This window comes from Scleropages formosus, chromosome 17 (assembly GCF_900964775.1).
Source record: "Scleropages formosus chromosome 17, fSclFor1.1, whole genome shotgun sequence".
NCBI classification, from domain to species: domain Eukaryota; kingdom Metazoa; phylum Chordata; class Actinopteri; order Osteoglossiformes; family Osteoglossidae; genus Scleropages; species Scleropages formosus.
In genome coordinates this window covers 24,507,242-24,527,410 of record NC_041822.1, presented here as the reverse complement: position 1 = coordinate 24,527,410, position 20,169 = coordinate 24,507,242, and the positions used below count along the sequence as shown (strand labels likewise).

Here is a 20,169-nt window from a genome sequence, read left to right as displayed (position 1 = left end):
CACACAATGGATGATCTCTCATCGGTCAGCGCACCTGCAGGCCAAGAGAGGCGTTTCCCCGATCCCGGGAACAAAGTATTAATAGCATAGCTTTGCCGTCTGAGAACCGTGTCGGATCGTCGGGAACAACGCGCGTGTTAACGTGTCGAACGAGGGGGACTTCGGCAATCATCTGCGCTCAGACTGATCTTTCGTCTTTTTTATTGTCTCTATTAAAAAATCCCTTCTCTTCATCCTCTGATCTCACACATAGATGTATATGGGAACTCCTATAATGGTTATACTGCCTCAGACCCAAAGGTCACAGGTTCAAATCCCGCTGCTCTAGCGATACTACTGTTGAGCAAGGTACCAACCCTGAATTTCTCTGGTAAAATGATCCAGCTGTATAAATGGGTAAATCTAAGCTTGTTGGAGAGAAGCATCAGCTAAGTATATTTATTACTGGTGAGCAGGGGCCACACCAGGGTAAAAAGGGAACAGTGACAAATTACCAATGCGTCCACATCCTCAAGGGAGGGGCAAGAGGTTACAGTGTATCACAGGTGTGGTCACGTATCAAAATGTAACAGGGCACAAAAAGGTGTCCAGACACCTAAACATTTCTCTGAATTATCATACAGATGAAATGTTAATTTTTCTGGCAGAATTTTGGTCACGTCATCCATGCGAATACATCCGTATAATACATCGCCACGGCGATGTCATAGCATCCCGTTTTCCTCCACGGGGAGGCGACTCGAACCCCTGCGCTCTGGCCTGTTCTGTCTCCCATGCAGAGAGGCAGCTGAGCAGCGAGAGCATCTGCAGCGAAGCGAGAGTGGACATGGATGGGGGTCCGTGGGGGGGCTACGGGGGGCGACCCGAGGGCAGGGAGGAGCCCTTCCCCCCGGCCTCCACCAGCGCCTTCAAACAGGACGCCCCCTACGGGCCGGGAGAGCGCCTGGTGGACTTCGCCAACACCCCGTGCGGCTCTCCGGGCTCCGAGCACACCGCCAGGTGGACGCACCTCACCGAGTTCGAACTCAAGGGGCTCAAGGCCCTGGTGGAGAAGCTGGAGTCGTACCCGGACGGCGGGAGGCGCGCATCGATGGCCCCGGAGGATCCCCAGGCTCTGCTGGAGGACATGACGGTCAGAGCGCCGGCGCCCCCTTCACCGCGAGCGGTCTCGACCGCGTGTTTCACCTGCTTTTACCATTTCTGTCGCTTTACGCTGGTCCTTGTGTTACAAGCCCTCCTAGGTGTGACGCAGCAAAGTTGTGAATCTTCAGAGATACAAGCATTTTATTCATTTATTTTCAGCTTCTAAAGTCTGTCTCAGGTGGAGGGAACTCATCCAGGGTTTAGCTGCATTACCGCCCGCGGCAGAATGGGAGTGCGGAGCCACCTTCATTCAATCCACTTCCACAGTGTTTACAGCCTGTGTCTGCGCTCCCTGAGTGCTGGTGATTGAGATGAGGAGCGGCGCTCGTGTTCATGGGATGAATCCGTCCATAATTAGTATTGAACAAGAGTTTGTGGGGTTTGTCGGGTTTTTACTTTCACCCGTTTTAAATTAAATCTAATTTAATATTTATTTAACCTTAATTATAGGTATGACTCATTAATTCATTTTAGTTTTCAATTTAAGTTTTATTTTTTTTAATTTTACAGAAACTAACCAGTACATTAATCAAGGGACATCTGTATGATTGAGTTTTCATTGACTGTGGCTCATTTTTAAAACTGGCTTTCGAGTTATGAACAAATCGAGTTGTGAACAGACACCCAGTCCCACGTGTTTGTAAGGTGAAGAGCTCGTGTAAATCCTTCATGCAGAACCACACCGGCGCTCAGTACACCCAGAAGGTAAAACATGGAGCGCGGAGCAGATGTACCCAGACACAGTACCCAAACGATGGTACGTGGTCCGCACCCGGGACCCGCGGCGCCGTCGTCCGCGAGCGCTTTGGGGCTACGTCCGACTTCAGCAGAATTAAGGAGCAAAAGAGCCCCTTTTGTGGGAAAGCTCACATTGTTCGCGAGCACAGCGCTCCTTTCTCATTTTTACTTCGAAAACTGCAGGCGTTTGCCGCACAGAACGGAAAATGAAAGGCGCGCCGACAATGTGAGGGGGAGCAGGTAGAGCCGCGATCCGGAGCGCGGACCTGGGGGGCCTTTAGAGCGTCGCACTTCACCGAAATCACACCACTTAAATTTACTCTGCTGTGTAAACGGGCAACGCACAAAGGGGAAGATTTGTAAAATACCCTAAAACCAAGTATCAGTAACAGTAATAGTCATGTCTGTGATAATGGTGATAATAGTTATAATAACTGTGACCCCCCCCCCCCCCCCCCAGCTGTTACCGCAGTGAACGTTGCTCCCGTCAGCTCCCCCCACTCCTGGTTTTAGGAACTTTATTAGTCGGCTCCGTGTTCAAATCCCACCCCCTGTTGTAGTTTCCCCCGAACCTGAACTGAGACAGCAAAAAATTCCCAGAGTAAATCAGTGTAAGCAGCTTTGTGTAAAAACCTCACATTGTGACAGAAGGGAACACACAAAAGCTCACTAACATGCACTTTGCCCTCGACATGTGACCGACAGGCCCCGCAGTTGCCTAGGAAACCGCACAGGTAACACCTGGACAAGTGCGAGAACCAGAGTTACGGACGAGATGCGCTGAGCAGCCGTCTCAAGTCATTATTACCCAGCATTCCCTGGGTTCCGTGGCCCACGCGTGCAAACGGGCATCTGATTCGGGAGCGATAAGAGTCGCTGACATGTCCTCTCGTGCGACCCCACGGCAGGCGGTCCTGAAGGAGCGCGCGGACGAAGACCCCCAGATGGCTCTGACCGGCGTCCCTGTCGCAGGGTGGCCCACAGCGGCGGTCAAGGTAAGAGGGCCCCGCCCCTGGGGTCGGCCTTCCGGCACGTCGGCTGCGGTCACCTTCGCCGTGCGGTTCACGTGCGTCCGAGTTGCGTGGCGAAGCGAACGCGGTGGTGGTCGTCGATGAAACGAGCCGGGCGATCGTTTCAGCTGCAGGTTTCGATACAGGCTGCTGGTGTGTCTTTAACTGCTGCTGAATATAAAGTGACCGCTGTGTTACAAGGATATAAAGATTTAAAATTTTTCTTTTTTTGTGCTTCCTACTCTTATCGGTATCTAATATTTGTCCGCTGTGGGGCAGATATGACCTCTGTTTGTCCTCCAAGCGGATAGATGGCAGTAAAGAGCAGCTGAGCTGTGGGGCCGCTTTAATTCAACTCACTTCCACGGTGTCTACAGCTCACGTCTGCTGTTCCTGAGTGTCGGTGGTCAGCAGCGTGATGAGAAACCTCGCAGAAGTTTATGAGATCAGTCAACAATTGGCGCCGAATACGGAGATGATGTGTATATACACACACACACACACACTGACTAAAACCACTTCTCCCGAGTGGGGTCGCGGAGAGCCGGAACCTAACCCGGCAACACAGGGCGTAAGGCCGGAGGGGGAGGGGACGCACCCAGGACGGGACGCCAGTCCGTCACAAGGCACCCCAATCGGGATTCGAACCCCAGACCCACCAGAGAGCAGGACCAGGACAAACCCGTCACAGCACTCTACCCCCCTTCTAAATAAAACATTAATTTTTACATTTTTATTTTCAATCATTATTTTTATTCTTAGTTTGAAGTTAAATGTTATATATATTTCTGTAACATATTCATAAAATATTTATTAAATATACAGCATGCTGTATATATAACCAATTGGATAATTTGTATCAATTTCCAGCGTCTCTAAAGAACTAAAGCTATACATAAATCAAGGGACGGCTGCATTATTATCAATTAATCTTTTGTTGATTGTGACTTAGTCGTGAAAGTGACTTTGCACTTGCAAACAAGTTGGAGGCGCCGTCTTATTGCGCTGTGATTTCAAAGGGCGCCTCTTTTTCACGTTCCAGCGAACGCCGGCGGCTCCTGCAAGGTTATGTTTGTACCGCGCTGAACGACTGTACTTTTCACCGCGGAGGGAAATCGGCTAAAAAAAGGCCCACGCAGAATCATACTTCACACCGTGGCAGCAGTTTAATGTCAGCGCCGCTTTTATCTTTATTCCCAGCATGCTCTCCCTGGAGCTCAGGTGAAAGTCATTTGCATAATTTCACTCGGGGGAGGGGGCTGTGGAGTGTCTAATGAGAGCGTAACGAGGAAAAGGGGCTCATTTCAGCGCTGCCTCCGCGAGTCCGCGTTCCGCCAGCAGGGTCCGCCGTGTCCGTCGCTCGAGACTCTGCCCGCACGTGTCGGACACCTGGACGCATCACGATCTTTCCGGTGGGGGTCATCATTCGATAACTCAATATGAGCAGCAGGTGGCGTAGTGGTTGGTGCCCCTGCACCAACGAGAGCAAAGCACTTACCCTGCACTGATAGAGTAAAAATTACCCTGCTGCATACACGGGTGTATCAGCGTCTGATGCACACGTCATAATCGATAATCACACCTGCGGGAATTTTAAGAATCAGAACTAGTAGAGTACAGTTAGTAGAGTACAGTTAAGCTTTTACACTGGTATCTGTTTATATATCTTACAGTAATATATTTTTTCTACTGTTTCCGGTTACACTTGTGCGCTCATATAACTTAGACGCCCTGTGAGTAAAAGTATGGTATTTACTGCGTTTTCTGCAGACTTTTGTCACCTTATATTTGCTACTACTTCAATGTTACTGGATGTGTCTGTGGTGTGTCTGCAAATGCAGCAGGTGGCGTAGTGCTTAGAGTTGCTGCCTTTGGACTCTTACATCTCTGGTTTGAATCCCACCCCCTGCTGCGGTGCCCTTAAACAGGGTGTTTACACGAAGTGATACAAATTACCCACCTGTATAAATGGGTAAATCAGTGTAAGCAACTTAACACTGTAACTTGCTTTGGAGAACAAAAAGAAAGCAGGTAAAATGAGTGTACGGGGTGTACCTTACCCTGTCTACTGTGTCTGCATAAGAGTTCATACCCATAAGGCTACGCACTCAACATGTACTGTGAAGCCCTATCGCCTGAACACCTTCATCATGGGGGGGTGTCATTCCTGAACGATCCTTCATCCGTCAGGGCTTCATCGGCTCATCCGTGATCCTGAGACAGATGTTCTCCGTGAGGTTTCGTTCACCGAAGGACGAGGCCACCGGCAGCAGCCTGGCTCCTATTAGGCCAGAGGGCGTAACGGGACCCGATTAGGTCTCACCCCATATTGGAGGCTCCCGCACGTCTGACGGCTGCGGTGCGAGGACCCCACGGGTACATGAGGACAACAGCTTCGGAAATGAGTGATGGATGACTTCATATGCCAGTTGTGAATATAATAATATTGTCAGTTATTACATCGTCGCTCTGCATCGATGGCCCGGGGTGAACAGCGTCACAGAGTAACACCGGGATCGGCGCCTGGTTACCATTTCTTTCTTCTGACGCGTATCATGGATCACAGCTCCGCAGAAAGGTGCGCAGGTTACATCACCAGCAGGGGGCGTAGTGCTCAGAGCTACCACCTTTGAACCTGAGGGACCCAGGTTTGAACCGCACTGCCATGCGGTATCTTTGATCAAGGTACTTACCCTGCTGTATACATGGGTAAATTAGTGCAAGTGTCTTTATGCAGCAAGTCACTTTGGAGGAAAGTGTCAGATGGAGAAATAAATGTAACGGCGCCGAGGGAGGCGTGGCCTGCGGACCGAAATAGGGATCCAAACCCTGCGCGTGACGCCAGCTTCCTCATGACTGCCAGCTCCTGATGTGAAGGAGCCCCTCCGCCCCTCGGTTCCCCTCCTCCCTCACCGCCACGTGACCAGTAATTGGCAGCAGAAGCGTGTCAGTGGTTTCAGAAGATGCTTCCAAAGAAAGGGGAGAAAGAATGCTGGAAATGGATTTATGGAGGACTGATTTATGATCCTGCGCTTTATTAAAAATGTCTAGCATGGTTCTGCACCGCGCTACATGTTTAGGCACTTCTGCCAAGGAGGAAGTATTCAGGGAGAGAGAGAGTGTGTGTGTGTGTGTGTGTGTGTGTGTGTGTGTGTGTGTGTGTGTGTGTGTGTGTGTGTGTGTGTGTGTGTGTGTGTAACAATGATGAGACACCAGAACCCTGTAATTCCCCTAGTTTCATTGTCAAACTCCATTTTTCTAGTATTTTCCATGCAACGTGTTTGGTGTGCCAGCAGGCACCACAGGTCCTTCGGGCTGATGATGTGAAGGTTGCAGGTTCGAGCTCCAGGAAATGCCTTCCTTTTTGCAACATTTTCCTCGAGTAGCTACGACGAGCGTAATAATAGAAATAATGTGTTCGCATTTGTAAATGAGTTTATGTCTGGACAGGAGCCAGTATGGAGGGAAGAGGGAGTGAAGGACTGACTCGTACACACATGTGGACAAGCTGTGGGCCTCCTCGCTGCTTCATGCATGTGAAACAAAAGAAGGTTCTCAGTGATTCTAGAACACGTCGGCTGCTCGGCTTCCAAACGCAATTTCTGCCGAAACCTGTTCTTAACCCAATTTGTTCATAAGTCCAAAGTCTCATTTCCGTTAAAGTCACAATAAATAAAGGCTTAAAATAAAACAAATCACAGACGTCCCTCGATTTACTTATGAGTTATGGCAATGCAAAATTCATGAATATAGCTATAACTTACAAAAAATACTTTCTAATTAATTGGGCAGTAGAGTTGAGGATAAGTTGGGGAAAAAAAAACACTTCAATAGTATAATTTTCATTATGGCTTAATTAGTGCCCTTCAGAACTCTATTAATGATGACTATGTTACACTTTGCATAAATACGTTAATATGCAGTAAAAAAATATATCAACGACTACATTTTGAAATTACATTTCTTCCCCCTAAATAAACACACCTCATTATATATGAGAGTGAATACAGGAACTCGCACACGTTGCTTAAATGAGAATGACTTACTGTCAAACCAACGAACTGCATGCATAAATTGTGCTTATCGGTCATTTTTAGAAGTATCATCATTTTACACCATATTTGGATTCTGCAGGTGGTAAATAAATACAATATCCATTGAATGCAGCAATACATGCGGTCCACCTGTAGCACACTAGAGCACAGCTATTAATAGGTAAAATGTGAGACCTGAGACCATAATAAAAATAATAATTAAAAAACATAATACTCTGGGCTCTAGGTTTATAAACACAAATGGAGATGGAAGTCTTTTTGTAACTATGAATACACACACATTGACTGAAACTGCTTGTCCCAAGCGGGGTCGCGGTGAACTGAAGCCAACGCAGGGCACGAGGCTGGAGGAGTAGGGGACACACCCAGGATGGGATGCCAGTCCATTGCAAGGCACCCCAAGCTGGACGCGAACCCCAGACCCACCGGAGGGCAGGACCCGGTCTAACCTGCTGCGCCACCGCACCCCCTTGTGGCATAAACAATAAAAGCTTAATAATACAGATGTGTTTCGATTAGTTCACAGTTTAGCTTCTGTAAAGATCTTGGATAAAGCAATTCTGAATTGAAAATCTGCAGTAACATTTTTAATTTTTTTATTTTATTTCCATCAACCGCTCATCCCATGCAGGGTCACTGCATTCCAGAGCGTATCCTGGAAACATCACGGTCTGGATGCCAGTTCATCACAACACTTTAATGTTCATTTTCATTTTCATTTGTGCTCACTTTGGCAGCACATATACTAAAATAGTCTTTTATAACTTAAAACCACATACGCAATGTGTTGGTCTGTAAACTTTCTGTTTGCTTCGTTACCTATGCAATCAATAAAAGCGTAATAATAGAAACATACTTTGATGTATATTCGGGGCAGTTTCTGTAAAAGTCTCGGATATAACTATAGTAAATATAAAGCATCCTGAATGACATCAGTCTAGCAGTTCTCCGTGAAGCCGTCCCCCTGAGCACCAACACTGTGTTTCTATTTTGTCTGAGTGCATTTTGCTGCCAACTACTGGTGGCAAATGGAAATACAGGTCAGGTCTGCAGAAACTTTAGAAAGTAGAGCAGTGCACAAAATACAGTTAAAAGAAAAAAATTGCAAATCAATGATCATTAAAAGATAAATATATATATTCAATGAATATTCAAGAGTCGGATATTACACGTTTGGGTGAGGAACAGACTCTATGCTCATTGCCAATTTTGCTGTTTCCTCATTCGCAAATGAAACAAGTAGTATTTAAGGTCAAACATTTTAATTTGCTATCCCCGCGCGATCCCTCGGTACGCTTCTTTTGTACCTGATGTGCAGGAGGTACATGGCAACGTCTCTCATGTGTAAAGCAGAAACACATCGAATAGGAGGTGGTGAAGTTCATGGATTTTATGTAGAATTAACTTTAATGTTGGTTAAAGTAAAGTATCTGATGAGCTGCTGATAAAAATGTAATAAAGCAAATTTTTTATTCATTACAGGTTTTCCTGATGTTTTTGTACATAACACATAAATAAATCGAGAGATGCCTGTATTATTAGGCTTTCATTGATTGTGACGTAGTGGTTGGACTTATGAACGATTTGAGTTACGAACAGAGTTCTGGTTCCAGTTGTGTTTGTACACTGCGGTCCAAGTGTACCTATAATAAATAAAAAAAATACACTTTAAGACTTTTATTTGAATATGTTTATTCACTTTGAGCTATACCAGGTTAAAACTAATTTAAAATGACAAAAAAAATTGTTTTCCTAAACTCAGTGCTGTTTGACTAATTTATCCCACAAACGTGTGCAACGCTCCGCATCTTGTTACTGACGACCAGCACTAAGGGAGAGGAAACATGAGCTGTAAACATTACGGAAACCTGTTAAATGAGTGCAGTCCCACATTCCAGCTCTATCTGGGTGTGTTTTACTGCCAACTAATGGCTGGATGCAGAACTGCGGGCGACATAAACTCAGCAACAGTTAGTTAATTAAATAAAAAAGACAACAAATTTTTCTATTAAAAAAAATCTTTGAAAATTCTTAACTCTGATGTTTGCAGCACAAGGTCCTAGTGTAGTAGTAATAATAATAATAATAATAATAATAATGAAAATAATAATAATTATACAGCTGTGCGGGGGTGTGGTGGTGCAGTGGGTTGGCCCGGGTCCTGCTTTCCAGTGGGTCTGGGGTTCGAGTCCCGCTTGGGGTGCCTTGCGGCGGACTGGCATCCTGTCCTGGATATGTCCCCTCCCTCTCCGGCCTTACGCCCTGTGTTGCCGGGTTAGGCTCCGGTTCCCCGCGACCCCCTGTGGGACAAGCGGTTCAGAAAATGTGTGTGTGTGTATACAGCTGTGCAGGCTAAATCAGTGGAGAGTGGGCCTTGAACCACCAACCTTCAGTCCTTTGGAGCTAAATTTGTGAAATTCACAGTTTTATTCATATAAATTGTTTCAATTGTATTTCATGATTACTTCAGTTCATTTATGTTTCTCCATTAATCCAGGAACAGGAATCATGAGCCACATTTGGCGGCTGTTCCTCATTAATATTATAGCGATAAGACTTTTCCGTTTATCTTGCAAAAACTCGTTTTCTTTCTGCAACGTTTAGTGGCTTCTTTTTATCCACACGAGACCTCTGTTCACCTCCTTTTTGAGTCCGGCTAACTTTGACCGTCTCTCTTTCCGTGTACTACGTTTGGCGCTGCTTATTAACCGTGTTTTGCCAGCACAGATGCAGTAAGCGCTGTAAACAGAGTGGCCCCCGGGGGTGTCACCAGGTGTGACATGTTTGTCAATTGTCATGCAAATATGATCTCAGAGCGAATCCTTTAACTGCCCCGTGCTTCGCCCCCTGCCAACACTAAGGGGAGAGCAATCGAGCGAGCGGCAACCGATCGTCCCCCGGTGGGGGTGCGAGCAGGAGGCCGGGGGGAGGGGGGGGGCGCAGTCTGGCCGCTTTCCACAAGTGGTGCGAAAGAACACGCGCTCCCCAAGCCGTAAGACTCGCGGTTTCCTTTCTGTTTCGATCCCGACGCGGGGTGTTTTGAGGAAGTCCGTGTGGCGTGGTCTTCCACACACCCCTTGGCCCCCGTGCCCCCCCCACCTCCTTCCCCCAGCCCGCCAGTGTGTAAGGAGTGTAAGACCAGCTGATGAGGGGCCCCCATTGTAGAGCACCTTGTAATCCAAGCGCCATCTGTCTCTCCATTGGCTGGGCCCCGCCTCGCAGGGCCCTCCCCGGCGCATATTCATGAGGCGGCGGCCGTGTGGCTGCGTGTGCGATCGGCCCCTCCGTGCGTGGAGGGGAGGGCCCAGCGGGCGGCAGGCGGCAGCAGGCTCTCGCGGCTCCGCGAGCCGTGTCAGTGAGGCGCGCGCGGGGCGGACGATGACACAGCCATGGCCTTGTCACTGAGCGCCGACGAGGACGATTATGACTCCGAGGCCGAGCAGGTCAGATCCTGGGGGGGGGGGGGTGTCGGGTTCGAGCGCTGGGGTTTCTCTGTTCCCACCCTCCCTCAGTTTGGAAAGGGAGCCGTCGATGAAAAGTGCAGTGTGCTGTAGTCTGTGTGTGTGTGTGTGTGTGTGTGTGTGTTGTGTGTTTTGCGAAGGCTCAACGTTCCTCTCCTTCCTCCCGTTTCCCTGCGTCCCTTTATCTCGTTCCACCGCTTGTGTTTTTTTTGTGGCGGAGCAAAGGGAGTGTGTGTGTGTGTGTGTGTGTGTGTGTGTGTGTGTGTGTGTGTGTGTGTGTGAGGAGTTAAAGGGGGGCCTATGGGGGAGGGGGGGGCTGATGCCTAAGGAAGCCATGCGCTGCACAGGGGGGAGGAGGGGTGCTGGTGGGAGGAGGGAAACTGGTGGATCGCTCCACAAGGAAGAGCTAAAAGTGTGTTACATTTATCTGGCGCTTTTCTCCCAAGCGATTTACCATGTTATATTACTTACCATGATTTACCCAGTTATACAGAAGGGTAATTTTTACCGTATCAGTTCTGGATACGTACTTTGATCAAGGGTACTACAGCAGGAGGTGGGATTCAAACCTGCGTCTTTTGAGTGCAAGGGGTGCCGTGTTGATCTTGTTTTGCCGAGTGCTCGTCCACGCTCTGTGTGTGTGTGTGTGTGTGTGTGTGTGTGTTCTCTTTGTTAGCGCTGTCGGAGTGGACCTAACTTGATCCAAGTATCTTTGAAAGTTTTTTTCCAGCGATCTCCCGCGTCTGCATGTCCACAAGTGCGTTAGATGCCAAAGGCTCCTTGAGGCGCCCCGGAACGTGTCGGGGGGCGGAGGGGCCGAGGGGGCGGCTGTTGTGTCACGTGGTTTTCCAGCCGTGTGTTCGTCGCGTACGAGGAGTCGCTGTTTTCTGGGCAGGAAGCCCCCCCCCAGGCACGGCACGAAGGGCCATTTCCGCGTCTTTCTCGCGTGACCCTTGACCCCTGGCACACGCGGGCGCTGTGGGCGGGAGCCGCTTCCTGGCTTCTTACCGCGTGACGCCCAGGGGCTCTTTCCACCAGCGCCCTGCGATACGTGGGCCCTGAAACGCACCGCTCCCGCTCCGGGCCCCGGCAGTTACGTCCGCTTACCGTAGTAAAGGTAGCGCTGCCTCGCCCTGACCTACCGGCCCGGCTGGTTGCGAGCCTCGGCCGCCGCGGACGCACGCCTGGACGAGCGGCGACGACGGCCTCGCGGACACTCCGAGACACAGACACACTCGCGGTAGTTTATCGGAAAGAGGGCGGCCGTGCGGAACACGTGGAAGGTGACAGGTGACGCGTTGTCGTGTTTCCTGTCGGGAGGAAACGTTCGACCGCAGCCAAGGAGGCGTCCTGTTTCTCGTACGCATGCTATAGGAGTGCGGCTCCATGATGCGCCACCTCTGCCGTCAGGTGGATGGGATTTTAACCCTTCGCTCACCGCCTCATGGCACGCTGGCCCTTTAAGGGATCTGAGAGGCGGCGGGCTGGCGTGGGGGAGGGGCCTCCGTGGGGGAGGGGCCTCCGTGGAGAAGAACAATGAGGCGGACCCTTCTGACCCGCCGGGTTCTTTCTGCTGTTGGTGGGGGGGGGGGGGACAAGAGCGCCGTGCCCTCCCTCACACACTGCGCTCACACCCCTCAGCTGACAGGTGGAACTTGTTACAGGAAGACGTTCGGTCGCTTTGCGATCAACATGGAAGCAGCTACAGTTTATATAAGAAGATCTGTTTTTCATGCAGAGGGAATGGAAGTGTAAAATTCAAATATCGCAAATATTAACGCTCTGGTCCCGTGCAAACTTTCAGCTTCGGATGTAAAATGTGTTCGTACACCGCATGCAGTGTAAAACGGGCACATATACCACATTTAACGCTGTAAAACGTGTACATGCACCACATGCAACAGTTGCTATATTGGTGTACAGTACTGGTGTAAAAGTCACATGCACACATATGTGCAGCTGCACATACACTCCTGGGGATGGTATGGAGCTCATGAAGACTCACCGTATCTCAGCACGGTTCGCGCACCTTGGTCACATGACCTGGTGCATCTGAAATGATGGTAACAGCGACTTTCAGGCCCAGGGTTTCTGTCGATACCATCGAGAAAATTTTTCGCGCGCACATTTACCGTTTTACAGCATTGTAATTTTTACCGTATCATGGTTAAGTACCTTGATCAAGGGTACTACAGCAGAAGATGGGCTTCGAACCCAGGCACACAAGGCAGGGGCTGTAACCACTACGCCCCCTGCTGCACTGTACATTTTGAAATATGGAACAATTAAATTGGTTCTGTTAGCGTTTTCTCCTTCGAAGTGTAAGATATGAACAGCAAATCTGAATTTTATTTGATAAGCTGTTCATTTTTCAACAATCAGTAATAAGTAAACTTAAAAGGGTGTAAAACTGTGACCGGCCCGCGCGCAAAACGGACCAACGCTGTTCATTTACGGCACAAAACTCAGCGGAGCGAATGATGCTGATGACGATGATGACGATGATGACGACGGCAAATTTTAGTGTCGATTTGGCCGATCGGAAATGACGCTGCGGTCATTATCGCTGAACACGTGACCAATCGGCTGCTCCATCAAAGGCGTTTTTAACAGATATAGTTACTTCGGTGGGGCAGCAGGGGGTGTGGTGGTTGGAGCTGCTTCGTTAAATGCGAAGGTTGCAGGTTTGAATCCCACCTCCTGCTCTAGTACCTTTAATCAAGCTACTTACCCTGAACTGATGCAGTAAAAATTAAAAATGACCCTGCTCTATAAATGGGTAAATGGGGAAATCAGTGTAAGTACCCTGATGCTCTAAGCTGCTTTGGAGAAACGTGTCGCGTAAGTTATTACTGTAATAAACACCAATATGGTGTTCAAAATCCAGACCATGTTGTCACACCTGCTGCACATGTTACTGTGACACCAGTTGTTGCTTTAAGGTCTCATATTTGAAACTGCTGTTTCCTCCCATTCCACCTGCTTAATGCAATGAGTTCACGTTCAACAGTCTGTGCTTCGTATTTACCCCAAAAATACCACGCGGGAACGGGTGTTCCTTGAGCACACAGCGAAACAGCTGCAATCCACACGTGCAGATCATCATTTCTTGAAAAATATGGTAATGGGGCGCTGAGCTCACTTAGCGTATTACAGAGGGATGTTGGAGCGGGAACCCGCGTGGGGCAGCGGGGTCTGGCATCCCGACGTACTGATTGTAAAAGGGCCAGGGCTTCTAAACCCCTGTTCAGCTGTCGTGTGCCGGGGTGTAAAAGTCTGTTTCTGTTGCTGTTACCGTTAGGTTTGTACGCTAGGCTACTTACACTCATTTACCCATTTGTACTGCAGGGTCGTTTTTACTGTATCACTGCCGGGTAAATTCCTTGGTATAACAAGGTACAACAGGAGGATGGGAGTCCGAACGCAGGTCCTCTGACCACTCTAAGCACTGCGCCACTTGGTGCGTCACGTTGTCTCTCCCTGGTCGATCACCTGTGCCTTTTACAACCGTGTGTATCAGGTCCAGATACCGCGGTGGAACAGAGTAATTTTTGCTACAAAGAAAAAGAGCAGCACTGGCTGTCACAAGACTCATCTGTTTAAAAAAGATAAGTCCAAAACATGGTAATTAAGAGAGGCTGATGAAGGAGAGGGAGGAGCACGTGCCGCCCGGTGGGAATGGAGCCCGATGTCGCTTTGAACGCCGAACGAGCATCATCTTCGCCGAGAGACACACCGGGACGGCAGCTGGACCCGTTCGGAGCTCAGCCTCTCACTTATTCGTTTCGCACTTATACGAACTGTTTATCTGACATTCTCTCCATAGCAATTGTGAGCGTTCAGCTACTTACACTGATTTACCCATCAGTACTGCTGGGTAATTTTTACTGTACCGCTTCAGGGTAAATAGGATCAAGGGTACTACAGCAAGAGGTGGGACTGAATCTCAGGTCGTTGACCGAAGGAGTGCAGCCGTAACCGCTGCGCCCCCTGTTGGCCCAGTGTCGCAGCGCTCCTCTGCGCAGCAGAGCTCGTGGGCCTTGGCGTGAAGCTGATTGGACGCCGAGGACAATGGGAAAGTGTGGGGAGAAAGTGAAAACAAGCACGGATGTCTGTGCCGTGAGTCACGGATGTGTCATCACAGAGCTGTCAAACAGCAGGAATGACGAGTCCGTTTTGTCGTAGCGGCACAACGTTTTCACAGCCGCAGTATCTGGACACACTGGGCTCTCTAGCGCCCCGCGCTGTCCGGTTTATTCTCAGTTCAGATAATTGCACGATGCTAGAGGGACGGTGACCCGGCATCACCGCCGTCATCAGACCAGAAAAACTGGAATGGGGGGTGGCTCTCAACCCTTAATGGTGCTACTGTGAGATCAGCATGCCCCACCCCCCCCACATTGAACAACAAGCCTCTCATGGCAGCTGCCCCTTATTTCAGCTCCCTACAGGCGCGGGTTCGAGCGGCGGGGGCCGAGCTGGTTGGGCCGAGCAGACGATGGGTCTCCGTGGACTTGCCGGAGGTTTTCCCACGCTTCATTTTTTCCGCCTGCTTGGCCGCGGCAGTTAGCGTGGGAGCGCCGCTGCATCCCGAAACGGGGATGGAGGTTCACCGCGTGTTCGCAGGTTAATGGGTGTTTGTGGACCCGCAACGTGCAGCACGTTCTTCGGAAGGGAAACCGTAGGAGAGCGTGCTGAGTCAGCGTGGGCAGCGCGATGAGTCAGCACATCGGTGCATGGGCCGCAGAGCGACTCAGCAGTCTGTCCTGGAGCGTTGAGTGTGTGAATGTAGGTGCAGCAGGGGGCGCAGCGGTTGACGGCACCAGCTTGGGGTCAGAGAGGTCAGGTTCAGTTCCCACCTGCTGTCGAGTCTTAAGCATCCACTTCTGCTTCGGTGTGGAGGAGGAGCAGTGCATTGTGGGATAGCACATCCAGCGCTCTTGGCACGTCTTGGGGACAGGTAAACCTGAGCTCTCACTGCAACCTCTGTGCACTTAAAACATTGTGGTAAAATCTGATGTTTTCTACTTATCCTGGTACACTGAGGGTCCTTGGATTAAGTGCAGCAGGTGATGCAGTGGTTAGAGCTCCTGTCCTGCCTCCAAGGACCCTGGTTCAAATCCCACCTCCCTTGATCAAGGTGTTTACCCTGAACTGATACAGTAAAAATTACCCTGCTGTATAAATGGGTAAATCAGTGTAACTAGCTTAATGAACAGACCTCAGAGCATAAGTCACCTTGCAGAAAAGTGTCAGAGAAGTGAATAAATGATTAGAACGAGCTGAGTGATAAAGGTGAGAATTGCAGCCGTTTGAACACAACTCCGTTACCGAACACATTGGTAAACTTTCCAGGTCAAAACAAGAGAAAAAGCAACTACTGTTAGGGGCAAAATTATTAGCTGTTCTGTCCATCAGTCTTGGACTCAGGACCCAGGCTCAAATCTCCCTCCTTCTGTAGTACCCTTGATCGAGGCGCTTAACCTGAACCGGTACAGTAAAAATGACCTGCTGTATAAATGGGCAAATCGCTGTAAATTGTTCTGGAGTAAAGTACCATGCAAATGAACGAACGTAACAGTGTGTGAACTGGAAGTGCGTTCCGTTGTGTATGAAATGAACGCTCCTGAGCAGGACCACCAGGACTTGTTTACACTTTCAGAATTCATCTTCCGTTTGTTTGATGACCTGAATATCAACTCAGGAATTTTGGGTTACCGTGTTTACGGTAAAAGAGCGGTGTGGAAATACGTCTCAGCTCGTCTTTATCCGCAGCCTCTTTGGGTTGAGGTCACAGTGGAGTCTCAGGTCAGTAACTGGCGACCACACCCATGTGGGGTCTGAGTCATGTAGTCGGGGACAGGGGCCGCTATAAATCCGTAGGGTGTCATCCCAAACTCTAACTGTCCATAATTTCGGGCTGGAACGCAGGGCTGCCGTCTTCAGGTTCTTCTAGCTCCTGCCTCACGACCGTTTGCGTCTGTAGCCGTTTGCATGGTTTACGGTTTTCCGTTTCCCCACTTATACAGCTGGAAATATTTGCAGAGGTAAATTCGACTGATTACATGGTTTATTGGTACAACGGGAGGACCCCGCCCCGCCTTCGCTCCTGCTCAGCATTTCTGCAGAAACAAGAGGCTTGGCAACCAGCCATGGTCACACATTCATTGTGGTCTGCCCCTCCCTCCCCCACAGGAAAAATAAAGCTAATCTCTTCGTTCCCTTTATCCCATGGCTTTTTAAAAATGTATTTATTAATGTTTGTTAAAATGCTCTGATTGAACCGCAGCGTCACAGCCCTGCGTGTCCAGTTGCCAGTGCTCTCTAAAAACCAGCATGCAGAGGGTCATGACCCCTTGAGAAGCAACCCCATAAAGAAATGCACTCGGCGTCAAAGGGGGGGGGAGTCGCCCTCCGACTCCCATCCCCCCACTCCCAGCGTGGCCTCATTCAGAGGTCCGATGCTCCGCCCACCGCCGAGCCGAGGAAACACCACACCCACTGCGACAAAAGCGAGAAAAAATGTTTCTGACAAAATGATACTAGGTGGCGCCAGCAGTTTTTCTGAGTTTATTTTTAGCAGCTTAACAATGTAACTGTTTGAATTGCTGGAGAACATGCCGGAGAGCGATGGCGCTCCGTGCCACGAGAGGGCGCCCTAACATCGGAGACAACATCGGCGTTCATAAAGTGACGGGCCATTTTTGTTGCTGCTCTTATTGACCTGGTCGTGTGATGCATGCAGAGTGAAAGTACTTTTACCCACGATGCTCAGGTGCAGTGTTATCTGTCTGAAGAATCGGTCGCCGCGTGAGAACGCCGAACAGCCGGGGCTCCGATCGAGGCCACCTGGCAGCAGCAGAAGCATCTGGCACACAAGGACTTGGAAACTAACAGAATTTGTGTCAGCGTTCTTTAAACTGCTGGAAAAACGTTTTTTCGACATGTAGCGGCTTCCAGAGCTTCGTCTGATTTTTACTCATCCAAACACATTTATACCTTTACCTTTATTTGACACTCTGGTTCAAAGTGACTTACAGTGTTAGCTTTGTACAATAAACTATTTGCTGTGATCAACCCATTTATGCTGCTGGGTAATTTTTGCTTGTTCATGTTAAGTACCTTAGTTAAACGTGCTAAAGCTGGAGGATGGATTTAAACCCGGGTCCCTTGAGGGAAAGGTGGTAGCTTTAACCAGTATCACTGTACCACCTGCTGGCCTATGAACTAATTGACAAGTTGTCACAAGTGTGGAGAGTCAAAGGTCATGACGGTCCTGCTATTGACCTTCTCTTGTAGAGCACTTGAATGTCTTCAGCAAAGTCTTTCAAGTTTCAAGCATCAGGTGGTTCAGGTGGCACCGGTCGCTGGGATGAGTAGAGGAATCCATGGGACTAAAGATGGTTGTTGGGTAATGATGGAGACAGAGACTGCAGGAGGTGGTTATACGGTGGTGGAGGGATGAGTAGAGGAATCCATGGAGCAGTAAAGGGGGCTTCAGCTAAGCATGTTGAACCTGCTCCCATGAAGCCGGATGAAGGACTGGGGAAGGATCATGGGAAAGTTCTCACTCTGTGAGTGTAGATGGAGCTTTCCTCCATCTCTCGATCATCTCTCTTCTCTTTCTCACAAATAAACCTCTCTTTCCCCTCCCCACCTTTCTGGACTGCAGCAGCAGCGGCCGCCAAATCGGCCAAAGCCTCCCAAAGTGGGCGTGCCTGGCGCCGTCAAGCTGGCGGCCAGTCGAGGGCCGTCGGGGGCGCGCCGCCGGAGGACTCGATGCCGCCGCTGTGAGGCCTGCCTGAGGACCGAGTGTGGAGAATGCCACTTCTGCAAGGACATGAAGAAGTTTGGTGGGCCGGGACGCATGAAGCAGTCCTGCATCATGAGGCAGTGCATAGCGGTGAGTGGGCGGGGCCTCTGAGGTTGGGTCTTCTCTGCAGAAGGTGGTGAGAAGTGCAGTTTAGTGTGTGTCTCTTTTCTACATTCAGCATTTTCCGAGTTGCTGAACTACTTCCAGAGGATTTTAACATTTTGCATTTACATGGATCGTGATGCTTTTATTAATGAGTTACTTCTGATGCTTTAATTAAGTCAATTCATGATCTCTTTGTGGTGCCTGAAAAGAGACCTTTAAAATCTGCCTGTGGCTGAGTGTACAGCTGGACTTGTTTCTGTTTACTAGTAACACAGATGGTGTGGAAAGATGACATTTGCATTTTTTTTCCTTCCAAAGCCGTGTCAGTGCAGTGTGGTCACTTGGGTATGGTCCATTTTGATGAGGTCCTTCATGAGGGACCTGCCCGAGGAGGGCGATGGCGATTTGCTTTTCCAAAAAGGACCTTACAGAATGCAGTGTGTGTAGGTGTGTACTCATGCACACAAGTCAGAAATTCATTAGCTGCGGTTTGGTGCATCAGGGCTCAACACCAGGTCCTGTTTTATTTGTGACTGGTTGTTTGTACTGGAGGAAATGGTGAGGTTGCCTTGGATGATGTGTCAGCAGTTAACCTTGGGATAAAAGCAGATGAACTGCAGGTCCAGCTCGTCCATATAGCTTATGGGAACAATCAATATATTGATTTTTAATTGGGGTTTTGACTGCCCCTGCAGAACGTCGGTATACTTTCGTTCTTGGATCCGGTGCCGGTCTGGCAGTGCGTCCACACTGAGTAGAGACAAACCGGAGCAATTTTTGGAGAATAGAGCCTTCCTCTTCTTAAGGACTCATCAGCTGGAAATTGACCCTAACCCCACATATCCCCCCCCCCGGCCCTGTAGCCCGTCCTGCCACACACCGCCGTGTGCTTGGTCTGCGGGGAGGCTGGCAAGGAGGATACCCTGGAGGAGGAGGAGCAGAAGTTCAACGTGATGCTGATGGAATGCTCCATTTGCAATGAGATCGTGCACCCTGCCTGCCTGAAGGTGAGGAACAAGAGCGATGAGAATGGAGCTGTTTAGGGGAGGGGTTGGGGTGAGGGGTCACAAACCAGTACCTCTCAGGTCAAACTAGGCCAGGTCTGGTTGCAGCAGGTTAGTTCAGCTACACTTGCTCTGACTCAGGCTAGTTAAAGACAGTTTAGCTCAAGTTATCACAGTTCAACTAACCAGCTCAGGTTGAGTTTCGATGCACTGACCTCCACTGTGAGGTTTCACTCAAGCTTGTGATGGTGACCATCAAGGTTAGATTCTAGCTATGTAAACCAAGTCTGCAGTCAGAGATCTTCTTGACACTTTGGAGATGTGCAGCCATCGCTGGCTTGGACTTGGGTCTTGTCGGCTGAACGCAACAGTCCCTTGCCGTTCCCTCCCATTTCCCACTACTTCCCATCCAAATCCAGTTCTCATCCAATTCCCACCTTGTTTTCTAGCAAAATCCTCGCAGTTTCCAGCTCAGCTCCAAGCTTCAAGCATTGTGTCTTCCCACGAAAGATGGCCAAACTGCCGTAGTGTTCAGCAGCATCCAACTAGGGTTTTTTACCCATCTTTTGGTGCCAACAATGTGCAGGGAGGGGAATGGGGGAGGGGCTAGTCACTCTCCTGCAGCTTTCACTTCCCCTTTAGGTGCCACACCCCAATGCACATCCCCCTCCTTCTTCAGCTGTGAGCACCAATGTGGCTTCACCCCCTCTCCCCCTCCCCCGCACCCCACAGGTCAAAGACGTGGGCGGCGTGGTGAATGACGAGCTTCCGAACTGCTGGGAGTGCCCCAAGTGCAACTATGCGGGGAAGACTGGGAAAGTAAGTATCTACGTGGGTTTA

The 20,169-nt window shown here is 49.5% G+C and overlaps 1 protein-coding gene across 8 annotated transcripts in view; it reads left to right on the top strand.

Moving 5' to 3' along the window:
* Window positions 1–20,169, top strand: part of kdm2ba (lysine (K)-specific demethylase 2Ba) — a 48,923-nt gene that overhangs the window by 17,360 nt on the left and 11,394 nt on the right. For 6 of the 8 annotated variants that reach the window (XM_029259592.1, XM_029259594.1, XM_029259590.1 and 3 more), the window contains 5 exons: window positions 780–1,132; window positions 2,790–2,876; window positions 18,080–18,310; window positions 19,189–19,332; window positions 20,062–20,148. In XM_029259592.1, coding sequence (XP_029115425.1) covers window positions 780–1,132; window positions 2,790–2,876; window positions 18,080–18,310; window positions 19,189–19,332; window positions 20,062–20,148 — 902 coding nt within the window. The remainder of the gene's footprint in view (window positions 1–779; window positions 1,133–2,789; window positions 2,877–18,079; window positions 18,311–19,188; window positions 19,333–20,061; window positions 20,149–20,169) is intronic. The other 2 variants (XM_029259593.1, XM_029259591.1) reach the window with 1 other exon arrangement.